General features: G+C 38.3%; 4 protein-coding genes across 5 annotated transcripts; all 4 read right to left on the reverse strand.

The window, feature by feature from the left end:
* Positions 1-1,236: 1,236 nt before the first annotated feature.
* LOC6645161 (glutamate transporter polyphemus) lies at positions 1,237-3,191 on the reverse strand. Its single transcript, XM_002067840.4, has 6 exons — positions 2,993-3,191; positions 2,878-2,928; positions 2,659-2,809; positions 2,110-2,592; positions 1,876-2,054; positions 1,237-1,806 (listed from the first exon to the last, which is right to left on the reverse strand). The coding sequence occupies exons 1-6, from the start codon at positions 3,001-3,003 to the stop codon at positions 1,272-1,274; spliced, it is 1,410 nt and encodes a 469-aa protein (XP_002067876.3). The 5' UTR covers positions 3,004-3,191; the 3' UTR covers positions 1,237-1,271.
* A 3,082-nt stretch (positions 3,192-6,273) lies between these two features.
* Positions 6,274-7,053, reverse strand: LOC6645162 (trypsin 3A1). Its single transcript, XM_002067841.4, has one exon. The coding sequence runs from the start codon at positions 7,051-7,053 to the stop codon at positions 6,274-6,276; it is 780 nt and encodes a 259-aa protein (XP_002067877.1).
* Positions 7,054-8,403: 1,350 nt separating this feature from the next.
* Positions 8,404-10,289, reverse strand: LOC6645113 (glutamate transporter polyphemus). The gene is made up of 6 exons (XM_002067842.4): positions 10,195-10,289; positions 10,090-10,134; positions 9,877-10,027; positions 9,341-9,820; positions 9,102-9,280; positions 8,404-9,035 (listed from the first exon to the last, which is right to left on the reverse strand). Exons 1-6 carry the CDS (start codon positions 10,203-10,205, stop codon positions 8,552-8,554), a joined length of 1,350 nt encoding a protein of 449 aa, XP_002067878.3. The 5' UTR covers positions 10,206-10,289; the 3' UTR covers positions 8,404-8,551.
* A 15-nt stretch (positions 10,290-10,304) lies between these two features.
* LOC6645114 (proton-coupled amino acid transporter-like protein CG1139) lies at positions 10,305-13,090 on the reverse strand. 2 transcript variants are annotated; one of them, XM_023177248.2, is made up of 8 exons: positions 12,873-13,090; positions 12,750-12,803; positions 12,542-12,692; positions 12,350-12,471; positions 11,252-11,478; positions 11,061-11,191; positions 10,821-10,999; positions 10,305-10,765 (listed from the first exon to the last, which is right to left on the reverse strand). In XM_023177248.2, the coding sequence occupies exons 1-8, from the start codon at positions 12,995-12,997 to the stop codon at positions 10,342-10,344; spliced, it is 1,413 nt and encodes a 470-aa protein (XP_023033016.1). In that variant the 5' UTR covers positions 12,998-13,090; the 3' UTR covers positions 10,305-10,341. The 2 variants fall into 2 exon arrangements, with proteins under 2 accessions (XP_023033016.1, XP_046867694.1); XM_047011738.1 differs by having other exon boundaries at positions 12,858-13,090.
* Between the last annotated feature and the right edge of the window lie 6,318 nt (positions 13,091-19,408).

Genomic DNA, 19,408 nt, shown 5'->3' on the forward strand with positions numbered 1-19,408 from the left:
GTCAACTAATTGATTTGATTGATTTGACTGCATAAATAGACTTTGTCTGCGGTGACTTTAATTTCCGAAATTCAACCTACAACAAGAAAACAATGTATGATGAAATGTCAACCTATGCTCATCAGCAACATGCAGCATTGTTAACGCCAACACACACACACCAGCAACGGGAACGGCAGCAACAGCAACAGCCACCAATAACCGCCAGCAACAACTGGCAGCTACAACGCCATCAACAACGGCAGCATTAATATTAATTAAATAAACGTTAATTCAGCGCATTAATGCGCAATAAATAATGCTCGTTTTGAGACAAAAATTAATGCATAAAACGCTACTTATCGCTGACAATGCCGACGCCATGCGATGCCGATGCCGATGCTGATGCCACGCCACGCCACGCCACGCCATGCCACGCAATTTTATCTGTGTCAACACAGAGAAAGAGGAGAATGGAGATAAAGATGGTGATGGAGAGATGGTGAAGGAGTTGCATTCGTAGTTGGGTGAGGGAGCTTTGGACATGGACATGGACATGGAGATGGAGATGGTGAAGGAGCCGCCGTCGATGGGATAGAGAGTCAGAGAGATAGAGAGAGGGTGGGGGGGAGGACTTGACAAACGCATTGTCAATAGCATTATAGATCCGTTTGGTTGCCCACAGAGTTAAAATCGGAATTGAAGCCGGCAGTCAAGAGTTGGGAGTTGCAAGTTGCGAATCGGCGGCGGTTTGGCCGTTGCCGCCGCGTTGCAATTACATGTCTGTGACAAGAATTTTAAATGAAAATCGCTTTGCAGTTGCCATTGGACAAATGATTCAAACTTTCACATTACGTGTGGAAAATGTTTAAAATTTGCGGCGGCTACACGAAAAAAAAATAAAATGTTCAATGAAGGCGCCATAGGCTTGAGGTAGATTTTTTTTTTTTTCGTTGTTGTTGCTGCTGAACGCTTTGCATGCCCCTCGAAGTAGCAACAACATTGGCAACTCTGGCACACAGTCGTATGGCGACGCATGAAATTAGAAAGGCATTATTGCAAATCTTTTGGTTTATTTATCAGCAATTTGTCGAGCCAGTCAGCGGCTCAGATTAAAGTGTCCGTGTCCCCACATGGACTTTCTAATGCAATGCAATTGACGAAAAAACCCAACCAACAACAACAACAAATAGAAAAACCATACAAGACACAAGTGTATAGAGATGAGATGATATTAAAGATGGAACCAAGAAGAAGAAGGGTCTATAGATTTATTACTACACGAAACTAATCTATAACATTATGGGAGAATCTGTGCCAGCTTCAGGTGGTTGCATTGTTTCGGCAATGATTTTAAGTAGCGGATCACTTAAATGTCTTTCATTAACTCTCGATGATTTATTTCCTTCACCGTATTCCTCAATTATTTGAACGACTGCCGCATAGGTGCCATAGGATAGAATAACAATGCCAACAAGTATCAAGGCAATGTCCTTCCACAGCTTCCATTTGCCCAAGCCATAGCCTTTGGGTTCTCTATAATACAGGCTCAACTCCATGCAGGCAGGAAATACAAGATTCAACAGGGATATTGAAAAGGCACCAACCAGAGCCAGCAATGGACCCAAATTCGGAAAGGCAATGCCATTGAGTGTGCCAATGATGACAAAAATTATCCTTACTGCATACTCAATAAAATGTGGATGCTTTAGTTCACGATTACTGGCTATATACCGATTCATAATAATATCAATTGTCACATAACCGGACAGAGGATACGACAAGAAAATCGAAATTGCTATCAGGGCTTTGGATAATTGGGAAAACCTAAGAAAAAGAATTTCATTGAAAATCTCACCCGAGAGAGACAACTAATGCGACTAATTTGACACTCACAACTGATCGGTGGGTATATTAAGGGTTATACTAGCCGCTAAATCCTCACCATAACGCCAGTAGCCCATAACGCCAAAAATAATATTCGTTATGATCACAAAAAACGAGGCCAAATTGAGTATGCCAAACCAGCCCAAATACTTTTGGGGAGTCTTCATTTTCGCTTCTATGGCTAGCATCTAAGTTAAACGGAAAATGTTATGAGAAGGACAACGATCAAGAGAGGCTACTTACCACGCCCACCGAGGTGACGGCAAAGAGGACAATACCAAAAAATAGAGGCAGCTTAATGGGATCTCCAAACATGTGCCGATCCCCAAACGCCGGTAATCCTCTAAAGAGATAAACAATTATTATGATAAAGCCCATATACATAAGTATATTGGCACAAATGTTAAAGGGCACCAGATACTTTAGATGCCGCACCAGAAACAAGGGCAACACTAAAAACCCCACCACAGCAATGAATATGCGCAAATCCACGTTTTGGTTATGGATGGCCACCAGCAACTGGCGGCAATTCTCGGCCACAAAAACAATATAGACAACTGTGACGCCATAATGTGCGAGGCCCAAAACCCCATCGACCACATAGGCAGATGCTTTCGAGCAATACCGACACCAACTTGGACCCACACTAAAGGCATACGACATGCTCTCCGGAAAGGAACAGTACGGCATCTCTTGTCTACGGCTCGACTCCACCATACACAAAATCTAGAAAGAGACAAATGATATATGTATGTATATAATCAACTCGATCGATTTGGACTGGATTCTTACCAGCAAATGCATCCCATGGATGAGCACAATGGTGGTTATAATGGTCAACACTGTCCCTCCTATCATGCCCGAATAAAGGTAAGCCAGAGGCATGGCCAAAATGCCAGTGCCAACAACACATTTTAGTAACGATATAAACGCATCTATATTGCTAAGAAGACACAAAGACTGTATATTGAATACTATGCATCCAAAGTCAGATTGGAACAGCAGACTTACGAAAGTGGAGCAAATACTTCTCGATGTTCATACGGATTGTACACAGAAGAACTGATTAGAAGGAAAACAAAATAAGGAAATTAAACATTTCATTTTTCATATGACTCACACTCACCTTGCCGCCATAGTTCCCTACTCTGTGTTGCTCTTTAAAAACAAACCGCTGTAAAGTATTGTCTAACCAGAGAGACACACATAACACACAACGACACACTGCAAATAAAACCACAAAATTTCGTTAGTTTAGAAAACAATCAAACACAGTTAAGTATCAAAATAACTAAAATTGTTTAAGCACTATATATGACAGCAAACCCAAAAATATAATAATTTTACGAATCATATTATAGCATAAAATTACTGACGGTCCACGGGCCAAATACTTTTCACAAGCAGTTGTCTTTTTTAATAGCGGACGTTAAGGATACTATGCGCAGTACGTTCAAGTGGCCCCTACGACAACAGGACACCAGGACAAAGCCTGTTACGGGCAAGCCCAAACAGCCGTATAACGCATGGTACGAATCGCATGGACAAATACACAATAGAAAACACAAATAAACAAATAATAGTTACTATAGCTATCTATGAACTAAATAGGAAAGGATAGAAGTTTTAAGTATAGTAATAGAAGACTCTGAACAGATTACAGGGTATAGAAGGTTGTAATCAGAGCAGAGTACCCTAAAATGTTCATGCATGGCATAGTTAGAAGAACAACGACCAAGGGTTAACGTTAAAATAGGATGTCTACCCCGTCTACAGGGTGTGCAATAATGTGAAAATGTCATTTATTATCATTTTTGTATTGGCTGACTTATAAATTCAATTTGATTTAAGCTATTTAGCAAATAAATCCATGGGACAAACTAATTCTATTTAATAGTAATAGTATAATAAATAAAAACAATTTAAAAACATATTTTCTGTGAACTGATTTCTGGTAAAAAGAAAAGGTATGTATATAAGTATATAATGTAAATTCGTTCCATTACTAATTTACAACTGCTATAAATAGGCCAGATCAATACGTTTGGATTATAGTTATATTTCAAAAATTGAATATTGACCTTAAAAAATGTGGTTCAATCTATATACAGCCTGTCTCCTGTTGATGTTTTCCATAATCGCATATCTTTCGCCAGGTAAGCAAAGTATTCTATAACAATGTTTACTTTGTTTTTTTCTCCAACATAAAATTTATGAAAATCTGTTATAGGACTTGATAGCGGTAAACCGGGACCTGGTTTATTTGGAAGAAAATAAATTATGTAGGTATATTTTCTGCAAGTACAGAATAAAGCAAATAATGAAAATAAAGAATAACTATATCATATACATATGTGGGACTGGGTTCCGATTCCGTAAAACTATATAGTCGTCTTCTTCTATGTTTCGTCTTCTTCTCGTCGTTGGCTCGTCTTAAAAAGTTATTCTTCCTCGTCGTCTCGTAGCAGCATTGCCACATCGTCGTTTTGTGGGTCGCTTGCCACACCGTCGCTTAACAGCTGTTCTGAGGTGGTCTGGCAATTCGGCGTTACCATAAATAGAAGGAAGGAAGGTTAATCAACTACTAGAATACGAAGGCAAATTGACAATGCGATCCCAGCTTAAGCCACGAAGAGCAAATAGCAAGAACTGCTTTTGAACGGATTCAAGTCTAGTCTCCATACGATCTAGTCTAGTCTAGTCTCCATAGATACACACTGTAAGATAGAACAGACAAGCGAAATAAAGAGAACTTCCCAATATCCCAAATCATTCATATTTTTTATTAGACGTTCTGAAGGACTATTGTTTAGAGAATAAGTGACCAGTTGAGGAGAGTTACGATACAAAGTCATTAACTTACATTTGGTAGTGTTAGAATTTAATAGATTAGACTGGCACTAGCATTGAAATTTTAAAATTAATATTGAAGGTGAAATGTGATTTGCCTACTTTTCATGATGCTTACACTATTCCTGTTTGTAAGATAAGTCTAAAAACTAAAGGAGGTGTACATTTGTATTGGGCCATAAAAAAAGGTCGATTCCAGATTCGGAATCGACAAGGATTTCTAATAATTTTTCACCAAAAACCATATGTCCTAAATTTATACCTAGCCCGCTCTGAGAAGTCTAAAGTTTTGAGTTGATGATCAAGAATATATATGTCCGGAACAAATCCCCTCAGTCCACAAGGAGGTCCTGAAATTCGGAGTTTGCCACCTCGGCAGACTCACCCATCAATCCAACCGGCTGGCAGACCAAAAAGATTGCACCCTCTGGATTTGCCTTTCAGGCCTTATCCTGACTGGTAGAGCTAGTCTCCTCGGTCTCAGCAGATGACGATTGAAGACCCACCCGATGAACCCTTCTGCGGCTTTGCTTTATATGTTTTTCATCGGTTTTAACCATTGCCAAGTCTGGATTGATTTTAAATATACTTAACAAAAAAAAATGAATAAGTAGGTCATTTCGCCGACTTTGGTGTACCATTCACCAGTAAAGCAAATATTTCAAATATATTAAACAAATGCATTTTTACAAGCATATCTTAGTATCTCGCTCATTCAAGCATACGAGCACCCTAGCGCCACCACCAGCCAACGGCCAACTCTGGCCATATGGAAAAACGTTTATATGCATAACTTGGCTATTTTTAGTCGAATCGAAGTTTTTCATTTAGAAAAAAAATAAGAGCCAAACAACATCGGATGACTTCTTTTGCGCCACATTGTATAAACTTACAAACACGAACACTTGCCACGTTGGTATATACGCCCGGATAGCTAGTGTGTCCCCAGGACACAATACCGCACACTTTTCCCCGATAATCGAGTGGACCACCAGAATCACCAGAGCACGAATCCTTAAGACCACGCACCACGTTGAGCCTGCCCAGCATAGGCAACACTCGCACCATTGCCGTTTGAAATTGGATCGAAGGTTCTCGATTATTTTCGGCCACTTGTCCAGGACTTAGGCTCATCCATGTCAAAATTATTTGCTGAAAAGTTGAGTGGAATGTGAAAGCTTAAAATCTCATCAAAACTCATCTAAGCGCGTAGCTCCGGGGTGAACTGTTTAATCCTTGGCTTGGAATCCATACACACAGTATGCTGCACTTAGGACACATTTGAGAGACAGTAAAGAGCCATCGCAGATGAAATTTTGACTTTGCCGGAACCGGGCCAACTATACGCGATCTGCATCAGAAGCAAATAAATTGGAGGAGAATTTGAAGAGTAATTTCTCTTCCCATTATCATGAATCAAAACATTTTTCTTATAATTATTGTTAACTCATATGTTGCAATTCTTTTAATGTGATTCGATCGAAGTACATTATAATCCCATCAAAGGGAAGAGGGGACCAAGGACACAATGAGCATTTATTCAAAATTTTTTTGTTTTCAACAATGACGTTCTAAGACAGACTTGACAAACGATGTCATTGCGGGACTGCCAAGCTTTGTGTAAACACCTGGCAAACCACTGCCACAGCCATAACCCCACGATACAATGCCCGTCTGTCGATTCTCAAATAGTATGGGTCCACCGGAATCACCTTTGCAGGCATCTGTGGCATTCTCCCCGATAGCACAGAACATATTTTCTGTCACAGGACTGAAGCTACCTATTCCCGTAATGCACTCCTGCTGCGGGACTAAATGCACTTGGGCAGCCTTTAGACATTGATTCGGATTAGGTGGCTGTTTGTCGTAGGTCAAGCCCCAACCAACTATGGTTAGATTCGCATTGGCTGGCAATTCATTAAAGTCAAGTGTAACCAAACTTGCTTTACCTGTTATATCAAAGGGGCGCGTCAATTTTAGGATTGCAATATCCGAATCGTAGTTGTCAATGCCATGTTTATAATTTGGCGATACCGATGCATACAAGACCGTACGCACTTGCTCCTCGAGTACAGGGTCACCCAGACATTGTTGCTGGGCATGAACTGTGACATTATTGATAAATCCATTTAGTCCGTCAATGCAATGAGCTGCAGTGAGCACACAAGTTGGCGTTATTAAAGAGCCACCGCAGTAGTCGAATGCACCCTTGTGTCTCAGATTTACAAGATGTGGATAATCCGCAATCGAAGCAAAGTCACCGCCAAAGATTTTACCCTGTGGTGGGGAGCCTTCAAGAAAATGCAGCAGACACAACCAAACGAATAGCTTTAACATTTTACAAACTGAATTTTTCAATTGGCAACACGCTTATATATATATGCATATGCAACTATATCCAGTCACATTCCTCGGCTAATTGAAAACTGATAAGCCCTTAAAATGCCATCAAGATGACGAATGGCTAATTGGATTGTTCCCTAAGTCTAATTAAGTAATCAGTTAATCAACAAACTGACATTAAGTTTTTTCTTTTTTTTTTTTTGCAAATTGTATTTTATGAAAAGTTTTTGAACTATCGCGAACGCCCCTCTCAACCTGCATCGCTGCCCACCCCTAAAATATTTATATAAATGATTTATTCTAATTGACATCTCATGGCCATGAAGAATTATTCGCGGAGTCAGATGGTGTATGCTCTTCGACTTTATTTAAGAACCAATTCCTAATCTGGGGCACACTAGTGTAAACACCTGGTAATCTTGTCGCGCAGCCATAATTAAATGAAGTAAGAAAGTCGTCTCGCCGACTTAGGTATACCATACACCATAGTATACCTTAGTATCTCGCTCACTTAAGCGTACGAGCACCCTAGCGCCACCACCAGCCAACGGCCAACTCTGGCCATATGGAAAAACGTTTATATGCATAACTCGACTATTTTTTGCCCGATTTTAATCAAATTTAGTATTTTGCTGGAAATTAATATCAAATTCAAGTGCGCCAAATTTTATTGCACAAGGTAAAAAATTACGGGAGACAGTTCTTCAAATTACGGCGGCGGAAAGGGGCGTGGCAAAAATTTGAAATTAACTTGATCACTTTACATACTCGTGTAAGTCTACGTACCAAATTTGGTGGCTCTAGCTTTTACAGTTTCCGAGATCTAGGTGTTCATACGGACAGACCGACGGACAGACAGACTAGATCGGCTCGACTATTGATCCTGAATAAGAATATATATACTTTATGGGGTCGGCAAAGCTTTGTTTTGCCTGTTACATACATTTTGGCGACTTTAATATACCATTTTACCCTATGGGTGTATGGTATAAAAATATTATGGGATCAAAAAAATGGTTCCTAATGGATGTTACATTTTGGAGACTTTATCATATCATTTTTCTTTCTGGGTGAATAATGAAATTAAATTATAATGTAAAAAGAAAAACAAATAAAATCTGAATTAGATTTATTTGTTTAATGCTTTTTAAGATCACTTTTATATTTAATTTTTCAGTAGATTTCTATTCCAAGTAATGTCATTTATGTAAGGGAAGACCGTAAATCTACATTATCGAATTCCTAATGGATCAATCACACAAACTTCGCTGCAATGGAAGAATGAACAGTCTTAAAGGCACTTTTTAAAACTAGGAAACGCTTTTTTAATTTTTGTTTTCTAACGAATACAATAATTTTTAATGCCAAATTACAAATTTCATACATGAAAGAGTTTTATAGGAGTCACACAATTTTTTCTTTTGGGCCGAAATTGGAAAGATGCATTATTGGCTTTGGCTTTTAAAGAAAGATACTTATAAGAAAGTGTTAGCTAAAGGTCATCGATCTGACAAGTAGATTTAGTTGACACGTTCAAACATTTCTGATTATCCTGATAGTCTGGATGATATGTGCGCAACATGGTCCGTGTACCACTATAAAGACCATGGACAAGTATAGAGAAGCCTAATATTACCAATAGGATATCCTTGACCAGGATCCATTTGAGGCGTCCATAGGAATTGCTATACAAAAGGCTCATTTCAATGAAGGCGGGAAAGATGAGATTGAGCACCGAAATAGTAACTGAGCCCACCAGAGCGACCAGAGGTGACAGTTTTGGAAATGCCATGGCATTGATGGTGCTCAAGAAGACAAAAAGAACCCTCACTATATACTCAATCATGTGCGGATGTGGATAACTACGACCCTTTAACACCCACTCACGGATAATAATGTCAATGGTCACATAGCCTGACAAAGGATACGTCATGAAGACGCCCAGCGCAATGGAAATCTTTGATATCTGTGAGACCCTAAAGAAAGAGAAATGCGAAATAATTAAATAAACCTTTATATTTGTTTATACTTTATTAACTTACACTGTATCCGAGGGTAAATTCAAAGTGACACTACTTCGAATCTCATCGCCATAGCGCCAAAAGCCCAACACGCCAAACAATAGATTCGAAAAGACTACAATTACGGCAGCAATATTCAGAATGCCAAAGCAACCTATATATTTTTCAGGTGTTGCCATTTTCGATTCAATGGCCAGCATCTAAAGAGAAGGGTCACATCTATTATCGAATAGCAATTATTTATGTAGTCGAATACGAACCACTCCCACAGAAGTGACTGCAAAGAAGACGATGCCAAAAAACTCCAGCAACTCGTCGAAGGCACCAATCATTTTGCGATCAGACATCGAAGGTAGGCCTCGAAAAAGATAATAAAATATGAGCAAGAATCCCATGTACATTAGAACATTGGATAGAACATTCAATGGCACCAAATATTTTAATTGTCGGACCATAAATAGGGGCAACAACAGAATACCGACCACAGCTACAAAGATCTCCAAACTATAATAGCTAAAGTGATAATGGATTAGCTGTTGGACATTCTTTGCCACAAACAATATATAGACCACGGCAACACCATAATGTGAGAGGGCCAAAACCAAATCAACCATAAAACCAAATCCTCTGGAGCAATGTTTACACCAATTTGGACCCACTGAAAAGGCATATACCATTGACTCGGAGTATGTGCAATACGGTATCTCTTGTTGACGAGCACTTTCCACCATGCATTTGATCTAATCAGTGAGATCGAAAGATTATATCTTATTCGTCAAACGTTACTTACACTCACCAGTAAATGCATGCCATACATTAGGACAATGGTAGACAGAATAGTTAACATAATACCACCCAAAATGCCAGCGTAGTAAAAGGCCTTCGGCATGGCCAAAATTCCTGTGCCCACAATGCACTTAAGTAGTGAAAAAAACGCTTCTAAGTTTCTGCAAAAAGACAACTTTCAAGTTTAATGGGAAATACCCCAAAAATATTGGCACCAACTCACGTAAGTGGCACTTGAACATCTCGATTCGCATAAGGATTATATGGCCTAGATAAAATCGATTTATAGAATTATACTAATCTATAGAAATTATTCACAAATACTTACCCATTGTCCATTCTAAGGAAAAAGCTTAAGAAAGAATTTAATACAAAAAAACAAAAAGACGATTGCAAAGATTTTAGAAGTCAACTATTTCGAAAGATTTCATGTTGAACTTAAAAATCAAAGGTAAAAATTTATTATTTTAATATTTTACATTAAACTAGCATACTGCTCGGTTAAAGCCTTGACCGAGGCTATTGAGCCAGCAATGCCCCCAAATAGACCGACGATAATAAAGAGTAACGAACGAAAAAGTTTGAATTTGCATATGCCATAGCCCTCCTCATAACGCACACACAAGTGCACAATGCCGGGATAGATGAGACCCAATTGAGCCAGGCAAAACGATCCCACAAAAGCGAGTAATAGTCCGAAATCGGGATAACCAATGGCCACGAGCACTGAGGCAACCACCAGGGCAATACGGACGAGATATTCAAGTGATCTTGTGGCATTCTCCTTCAATTGGGGCTCCATATAGTAACGCCAAATGATGTCCATGGTCACGTAACCCTGTAGGGCATAACTAAAGAAAATGCCAAGGGCAAACATGACGATCGCACATTGAGGTAGACTGAAAGTGCAAAATAATGAGATTAATCCTGAGTATGTAAACAAAATAGTCCTACCGTTCATTCAAGGGCAAATTATTCAATATAGAGCTGGCTGTATTATCACCATAACGCCAATAACCCATAAAACCGAACAGAGTATAAAATATAATGACTAGAATCATTGCTCGATTGAGTACACCAAATGGACCCAAGTAGTTCTGTGGTGTTATCATGTTCCTTTGCAGAGCCAAGATCTATTACCAAAAATAGTAATTCAAATGCATCAAAGAAAATATCTTCTGGAGTAAGTCTTACCACGCCGACTGATTCAATTGCAAATAGAACCGTTCCGAAGAACAATGGATATTGGGTCAACGATTGGCTTGCATGACGTTGCTGTAGGCTCGGTAAATTGCCCAGCATATAGCTTAAGACTATACCAAAACCTATCAGGAATTTCTGGTATAATCTCAACGGAGACTATGGATTATAAATTAGACACTTACAGACTATAATTAAAATGTTCGATATGATTGCAAATGGCACCAAATATTTTAGATCCCTTATCAGAAAAGTTAAGATCAGTGGCAGAGTTAATAGTGCCATATAAAGTCGTATATCCAGAGAAATGAAATACATATCGCCCAAATGTTTCAAATTCTTGGCTATGAATACCACATAGACACAATCCACACCAAAATGATATACACAAAGGAATAAATCCACCATATAACTAGAATAAATTACAAGATTAATCATTAAAATCCATTCAAAACGACAAAGAATGTAAAACAGAGGGCGGAGAAAAATTAAGTCTATCTATTTCTATACGATTTTGCTGAAAAATATATATTTCAATTCGCTTTCTTTCATAGTTAAAAAAACTAAAACTGTAGAATTAATAAGTGTCGTAGGAAAATGCCAAGTTGAGAGACCAAAAAAATGCATGCAAAATTCAATTTTTCAATTGTCTCCAAGTTGGATCTTATTTTCGTCTTACTAGACCAACAGCTTTTTCTTAGTCAGTCAGATTTAAACCGCATAAATCCGAATTGAAAAACGATTTCTCAATTTTTTTGCCGCTACTGTTTATAATACAGATATATAATATATAATAACCGATTTTGAACACAACTGACAGAATTATAGATTATTATAGGCGTAAGTTAATAAGCTTTTTCGACCGGTCTTAATGAGAGCTATATAATACAGTCATCCGATTTTAGTGAATTTTGACATAGTCATTAACAGCTATATTTAACTGACAAATATTAATTTTTCTAACAATCGGGTGAAAACTAACAAAGTTATTGATAAAAGTCTTTCTTTTCGACCAAATGTTCCTATGTGGATTTATATATATGTGAGTTATACGATATATTCGTCTGATAGGTAGACTTTAAGTAAAAGTTTTGAGAAAATTCACTGCTTGTGACTTTGAGGTTTCTATGAGTGTTCTATGATACGCGAACCTGATCAAAAATATATATGCTTTATATGGATTAAGATGCTTTCTTCTATGCCTTAAATTATATATACATACATTTGCCTGTACAACTGTTCACACTTTGCGAATCCCAAAAAAGGATTTGGTTTTTACCTACCCAAAGGGCCTGCTCATAGGTTGCATCCAATAAGGACCACATAGAACAGCCAATTGCATGGTCTCACTATAATTCAAGAGTGCGATTCTATAGCGTTTACATAGATCATTGATGTCGTTCAACTGCCAACATACATACGGGGAGTAATATCTAGAGTCTGAGAATCTGATTTCAAAATGTTCAATACGTTACCAGGACATGCATTGCGTAGACGACAAAAGAACTAATTACAATAGTGCTAATTAAGCCAACTAGCCATCCAGCATTGCAGTAAGCTCTGGGCATGGCTAAGCAACCAGTTCCCAAGGCACATTTAATCAAGTTGAGAAAGGTCTCAAAGTCCCTAAGAGAATGCGAAATAAAGAGTTCAATGAAATGCACTTTGATTCAGCCTGCTTACGTCATGGGGTGCTCGGCATTGCGATGAATGTGCGGATGAAAGGCCAGAGTAATGCTGAAATTATAAAATAATGAATCATCGTCGTGATCCACATATGTATATATATACATAGATATGTAATACCCAATATTCCTTTTGAATGAGCTGAAACCTTGTGGACGCACCGTTTGATTTAACAAACTCTTGCCGAACTCTTCAGGTATTTGTATGGACAAATGTCGGCGATTCGATAACTTCTTGGATAACATTCTTTTGCCAATATATAAAAAATATAAGTATTTAAATAAAATTGTTTTCGTTTTCGTTTTTAATACCAAAGTTCAAAGCCAACTTTTAGATGCTCTTTCTGGCGAGTACGAACAAATATATAGAAAAAGGTGAGAGTATTCTTGACTTGCTCACTCTCGCTCTCTGATGCTAAGTTCTTTTGAATATTTAACATAGCCCTAGGCCGAATGATTCAGTTCCAGGAAATTAAGCCTGGTCTTGGTCGTCTTTCGTCTCTTTTGGCCAGGTCTTTTGCGCTTCTGTGTGTGGGCGTTTTAAGCCGGGCAAAAATTATCCCCACAATGAAATTTGTTATGCGGTTGCTACCTAAATTATGCAATAGCCCAAAGGGTAAAGATCCAGACCAGAAGAATCCTACGTCACTCACACACAAGCCCTCTTAACCATTTACCGTCCTTTATCCCCATGCTTTGGCTCCTCTCCTGCTCCATAGCGAAGACAAACTAATTAGTGTGGCCAAAGCATGCATTTTTCAAATGCCTAACAAATGGCATTTGCCCATAAATTTCTAAACAAAAAGAGAGAAAAGAAAAGCGAAGAATAAAAAATAAATAAAGTACAGTTTCTAGTTAGGCATCGATTGAATGGAGCGATGTTGGAGTTGGAGTCTTTGAGACTTGAAGTTGGAGTCCGAGTCCGAGTTGGATTGGAGTTGGAGTTGGATTGGAGTGTCGGCTCCCGCTGCTTTTTGCACATTTACTTTTTATGTGTGTGTCTATGTTACCGGAAAATGCAAATGCAAATTTCTTTTTAAGTGGAAAATGTTCCATCTAAGGGGTCAGTTAAGTCAAATAAGAAGATTTGATTGAGTTACCCATGTGTGTGTGTGTGTGTGTGTGGAGCTTACAATTTCACTTTTACATAATTAAAATATATGTACATACATGCCATAGAGAAAAGGGCTTAACCAGATCTGACCCTATTCCCTATGCCCAATGCCCAATGCCTTTTCCTGTTGCTGTTGCTGTTCCTCTTCCTGTTGCTCCAACTGGGTCAGTCAGTCGCTATAGCCTGGGCATTCGCATTTCGCATTTTGTTCAATAATTTGCAACAGTAAATGCTAAACTATGCGCATAGATTGTCAACAGCGGCAGCAGCAGCAGCCGCAAGATGTTCCAACTGATTGCTGAGGAGTCAAAGTCTGAAGTGGCGATAGTTGCTGATAGCAGTGCAAGCAGCAGACAGGTTGCAGCTGGGGAAGTGCTTTGGGTTTCTTTGCTGGCTGGTGGCGCATCATTAAAGTGCAGACAAATGGCAACGGCATGTGCGGCACATGTCAAACTCGAAGCGGGGCATCAAAATGGCAACAGGTGAAAATGCTGGAATTCTGATTATCTGCAGCTTGCTGCGGTGATTGGCAGCAGCAGCAACAGCAGCAGTAGCAGCAGCAACTTAAACTGTAACTTTCAACGATTTGTCGTCGTCGTCGACGTTGTCTGTTTGCTTCCACTTTAGATGTTTGGCCACAAAACTATCAACTTAAAGACACAGCAACTGCAACAACAACAACAGCCAGCATCAACAACATACGCATAATTATTTTTTCTTTCCTCCCATCAGCAACCTGGGTGCAACATTCCATTTAATTTTTTTGCTTCGTTCTTTTGCCTCTATCTCTCTCTCTCTTTATCTCTCTTTCTGTCTCTCGGTTCGTTTCGTTTCTGTACCCTGCACCACGCCCACAATTCAATTTACAGCCGGAAGTGTGGGTGTGTATGCCATACATATTTGATATACATTCATGTTCTGTTTTACAGACTTTATTTCTCCTTCTCTACTTGTTCATGTTTCTTTTGGGTTTTTGTTGCCAACTCATTTGTTGCTTCATAAATCAAAAAATTGCAGCAACAGCAGCAGCAACAGCAGCAGCAACTCCCGCATAAGAAAAACGAGAATGAAAGACCAAAACTGTAATGATTATGGAGCAGCAACAACAACAACAATATAATAGCCCCATCTAGAGGTAACATTCACGTAGCAGGAGCAACAGCAAAAAGTGGGAGGATGCAGTGAATTTTCTCTTTTGTGATACTTTTTTTTTTTTGATTTTGATTTTGTTATATCCGAATACCAATTGAAAAAAGGGCATAAACATATTTGGATCAAGCGAGAATTGAAATTGGCAACGACCTTTTGATAATATAGACGACAAATTGATTGAATAATTTAATATTAACTGTTAACTAATGTAATTTTCTATACTTTAAGTCAATTGTTAATATTGGTTTTATTTCCAAACCCAATTCATTGATCAAAAATTCTATTAAAGGGTATTTGAAATTGGGTGTGTGTCGGTTTTGTGGTGTTTTTTTTTTTTTTTTTCAGTCAGTAGTTCACCTTCTTCTTTGGTTAGCTTCCTTTTTGTTTTTTTTTTTTTTGCTTAATGCCATTTGTTGCTTCTGATGTTGCTGTTGTTGTTGTTGCTGCTGCTGTTGTCGGGACGTTTGCCTTTTTGGGGCCCATGAGGCATTCGCCTAAGCGTCGCAGAGATTCCGCTGCCTTGGTCTTAGCCTCAGCACCATCGCACGAGATGCTGACTGCATTTTTAAGCGCGCTTTGCGCATAAAATAAAAGCAGATTGCAGGTCTCCTGCCTTCGGGGCATCTTCTTCTTCGTTGTCTTCGTCTTGGTCTTCGTCTTTCGTCTTGGTGGGGTTGTCGTTCAATGAATCGAGTAAAAGTGCAGGATGCTTTTCTTGTTGTTGTTGCTGCTGTTGTCCTGCCCTCCCGCCCATTGCAAAACAGCTTCTGCAGATACAGCAGCTAATTTTCGTTGAACAGCGACAGCAGCAAGAGCAACATCAGCAACAAAACACAACCAAGATCTTTGTGCGATAATGATGCAAGTTAATCATTAGCCTGGAACGTGTATTATGCGATTATTAGTTTGGCCAAAGGATTACCCAATTTCTGCCATTTTTTTCTCTTACCCAGTGTTTTTTTTTTCTTTCTTTTCTTTTGTGGGCGTTTTACGAAGTTTTTAAAGTAATTTTCAATTTCCGCTTGCTTGTGGCCAATTTGTCAACACGAGAACCAAAAGCCACCAACAACATTCGAGCCGAACAACACGTACTGTATGTAAAAATTGTTAAAATGTCAAAGTAGCAATTCGATATGGCTTTGCCCGCCTTCTGGCTGCCGTCCGTCGTCACCATTCGTCGTCCATCCGTCTGTCCATCTGTCTGTCACCTGACGTCGCGACGCCCCACCTAGGCAACACACAAAAAAATAAAGAAAAAATGGTTTATTTATGGCCACACAAGTTGAGGCGGCCTTGAAAGTACTTTGCAGCACAAAATTTAAATAAATAAAAATATAGACAAAGTCTATAGAGGAAGGCGATACGATGACGGGGAGAGGGCTGTGAGGGGGATAAATCCGCGCTCACACACATATGTATTCTTTGGCTTCACAACAACTGACGTGCAACATGATTTTGTAGGCGTGCAACATGCGCATGCGCAACTTTATCAGATTTGCCATTGCGCTCAAGTGGCAGCAGCCCAAAGTTCTTCTTTGCCTTTTTTTTTTGCCTTTTCTTGTTGTCTTTTCCATGCAGCATGTTGTTGTTGTTGACTGTCAATTGTTTGGTGGGCGTTGCAGGCAGCAAACAGCAACCAACAGCAAGCAGGAGCAACAAAAAACAAAACCAAAAAAAAAAAAAAAAGGAAAAACAACCAACAACTGACAACAATATGCATGGCCTCTATAGTTTTTAACCTGACTTTTGAAGCTATATCAATGTCAACAGCATTATCACACAACGCTGTCAATATGCAAATGCCCCCTAGACTAGGGCCCAAGCAAACAGCAACAACTAAGACAAATAAATATGGTGTGTGTGTGTGTGTGTGTACACACATATATATGTGTGACACTCGTTAACACGAAGCGAAAATGCGCGAAATGCGATATTTCACACGATTTATGCACAAAGCAACGACAAAAGTTGCAACTGGCTAACAGGCAACGACAGCGGCAATAGCAATAGCAACAGCAACTGCATCAGCAACATTAACTTGGCATATGTGACTAAAGGACCACACACATTGTCTGTGACCATGGGGAGTGAGGAGAGAGGGGGGAGCGTAGCTTAAGATGAAGATTCTCTTGCTGCAGCTGCTCCTGTTGATGTTGTGGCCACTGCTTCTTAAGGTACTGGCAACATTTCAATGTTGCCAAGAAATGTTGCCGCGATGAGATGACTTGAAATTATTTGATTTAACATTATGCTTGAGATTTCTTTAATAAAATAATAATAAAAAAAGAAAAGAAAAATTTAAGAAAATGTCAAGAATATTTCATCCCAACAGAGCAAAATTTATAGATCAGTTTTATAGTTTTCAAGCAGTATTTCTCTAAGTCAAGCAGTATTTCATTGCAAATCAAGTGACTTCTAAAGGAGGACTCTAATAATGTAAGCCTTGCCAGTCTGTTCTCGCTCCATTTTTGGCGTAGTTTTGGCGTTGTAGCGTATGGAATGGCCATTGAGATTCTTTGACAAAGTCTGTTGATGACCTGCTCACCTTTTTGTGCCGCCTTTGAAATAATCTTCTCTTCAAGATTGTCCTCGAGTCGGCTTAAATGCAAAGATTGACTTTTTTGTAACATTTAATCTATTTGTTGATTCTTCTTCTAACTTAGAGCCTAACAATAAGTTTCACATATTTCTTCTTAGTCGATAGGGTATTCTAAGTCCTTGGAATGTATTTAAATGACTCTTATCAGTTATTATTTCGATTATTTAGGTTAACTAATATTATAGGAAAATACTACAATTAACAAAACTACAAAAAACTTTTCTTATACTTTCGGTAGATGTACAGTACTGGCCACCAATTTATGACCTTTTGATTTTCCGACTTTGGTTTTGATTTTCTCAGCTTCCAAGTAACTCAATGAAGAAATTTGTGGTTATTGTATTCAGATAATGATCCGTAAATCTGATCATCTTAGCTTTGTCCGTTTTTTTCTACAGGTGATTTTGAACAAAGAAACTCCCTTTTTGCCTGGCAAAATATTTTTGTCGTTTTTTCTAAAATCTTAAATATTACAGATAGAACTATGAACTCTTTAAAAAACATTATAGATCTAGCATCAGGTGAAAATTCTGTGTTATTGAACTTATTGTTAATCTCATTTAAGTCCCATCTTTCCTTCGTCGATTTCTTTAATTAAATTTATAAATAAAGCTTATTTCAAATGTTTTCCTTAAGTTTTTTTTTTCAGTTCTCAATTCAATTGTTTCTTTTAAATTTCTTAATTAATTTTGAGTCAGCTTGCTTGTAGATAATGTTGAATTTAAAGTTTAAGCTTTTAAAAAGTATATTTTCTAAACATTTTCGAAAGAAATGCAGGAAAAATAAAGACCAAAATTTTATATTTCTACGGGAAAATGACAATAACTTTAACTACGTTAATATAAAATAATAAAAAAAACTATAGAGAATAAAAAATAAATTAAGAATGATTCATTCTAGGATCCTTCCTCCTGGTCTTCCTGGTTGGGAAAATACAATTTATTATTAAAAAAACAAATAAGCAAACACAAATATAAAATAAAAAAATAAGCAAAACGCTTGTGTCAAAAAAAGGCCAAGATTCTGAATGACGTTTGCACCGGAATTACATCCAGACGATCCTGCATCAAGTTAATAGATTATCTTTGCCGCAGCAGCAGTCCTCTTTAGCTAACTTTTTAAACAGCCTTCGTACCGAGAAAGCATTTTTGGCACTTAAATTTGTTCTTAATCCCATTGGGGAAACATAATTCTAATAACTTTTCCCGGACTCGAAAAACAGGCTCCCGATAAAAAAAGTGTCCCATAAATCGTACACTTAATGATTAAAAGAATTAAACTGATTGTAAACACGTGAATTCAAACATTTTAGATCGAAATTCTAGTCAGTTCTTCGTAAGGCAAGTTGGACCAAACGAAATCTTAAAATAATATTTCATCTGTATGTGTCTTCTAATCAGAACTAAAGTCTTTAGCTAGACAGCGTTGCCATATTTTGAGCATGATGCTAAACAAATGCCAAATGCTGATGACTAATTTGACAGCTAAGAGAGAGAGATGTTGGCCCAGAGTCTAGTTAGAATTCTATGCCAATTGGATGTGCCAACATTTGCCCATATACATAATTGAAATGTAATAAATTCTATAGTCGGCATTTTCGAGCACAATTAGCGCATTTTTAGAGACTCACCGAGACTGGCTGACTGACTGACTGACTGAATGACTGACTGACTGTCCATAGTCTCTCATATTTAGTGATTGGATGATTATTAAATACACATAATTTCATAGTTAGTGCCCGTTTGCTGCATTTTTGCTATTGGCATTGGCTACTTTTGCTGCTGGTTGGTTT

The sequence above is a fragment of the Drosophila willistoni genome, assembly GCF_018902025.1.
Source record: "Drosophila willistoni isolate 14030-0811.24 chromosome XR unlocalized genomic scaffold, UCI_dwil_1.1 Seg105, whole genome shotgun sequence".
Classification (NCBI taxonomy): Eukaryota; Metazoa; Arthropoda; class Insecta; order Diptera; family Drosophilidae; genus Drosophila; species Drosophila willistoni.

Bases quoted from the DNA above. Each gene is read 5' to 3' on its own strand.
- LOC6645162 (XM_002067841.4), bottom strand. From the start codon at position 7,053: ATGTTAAAGCTATTCGTTTGGTTGTGTCTGCTGCATTTTCTTGAAGGC.
- LOC6645161 (XM_002067840.4), bottom strand. The intron at 2,593-2,658 runs GTAAGAATCCAG...GTCTCTTTCTAG, and splicing joins TCCATGGGATGCATTTGCTG to ATTTTGTGTATGGTGGAGTC. The intron at 1,807-1,875 runs GTGAGTGTCAAA...TCTTTTTCTTAG, and splicing joins AATATACCCACCGATCAGTT to GTTTTCCCAATTATCCAAAG.
- LOC6645114 (XM_047011738.1), bottom strand. From the start codon at position 12,997: ATGTTATCCAAGAAGTTATCGAATCGCCGACATTTGTCCATACAAATA. The intron at 11,479-12,349 runs GTAGGTAAAAAC...AATTTATTCTAG, and splicing joins CCTATGAGCAGGCCCTTTGG to TTATATGGTGGATTTATTCC. The intron at 11,000-11,060 runs GTAAGACTTACT...TTTTGGTAATAG, and splicing joins CAATTGAATCAGTCGGCGTG to ATCTTGGCTCTGCAAAGGAA.
- LOC6645113 (XM_002067842.4), bottom strand. The intron at 10,028-10,089 runs GTGAGTTGGTGC...GTCTTTTTGCAG, and splicing joins GATGTTCAAGTGCCACTTAC to AAACTTAGAAGCGTTTTTTT. The intron at 9,281-9,340 runs GTTCGTATTCGA...CCTTCTCTTTAG, and splicing joins CAGTCACTTCTGTGGGAGTG to ATGCTGGCCATTGAATCGAA.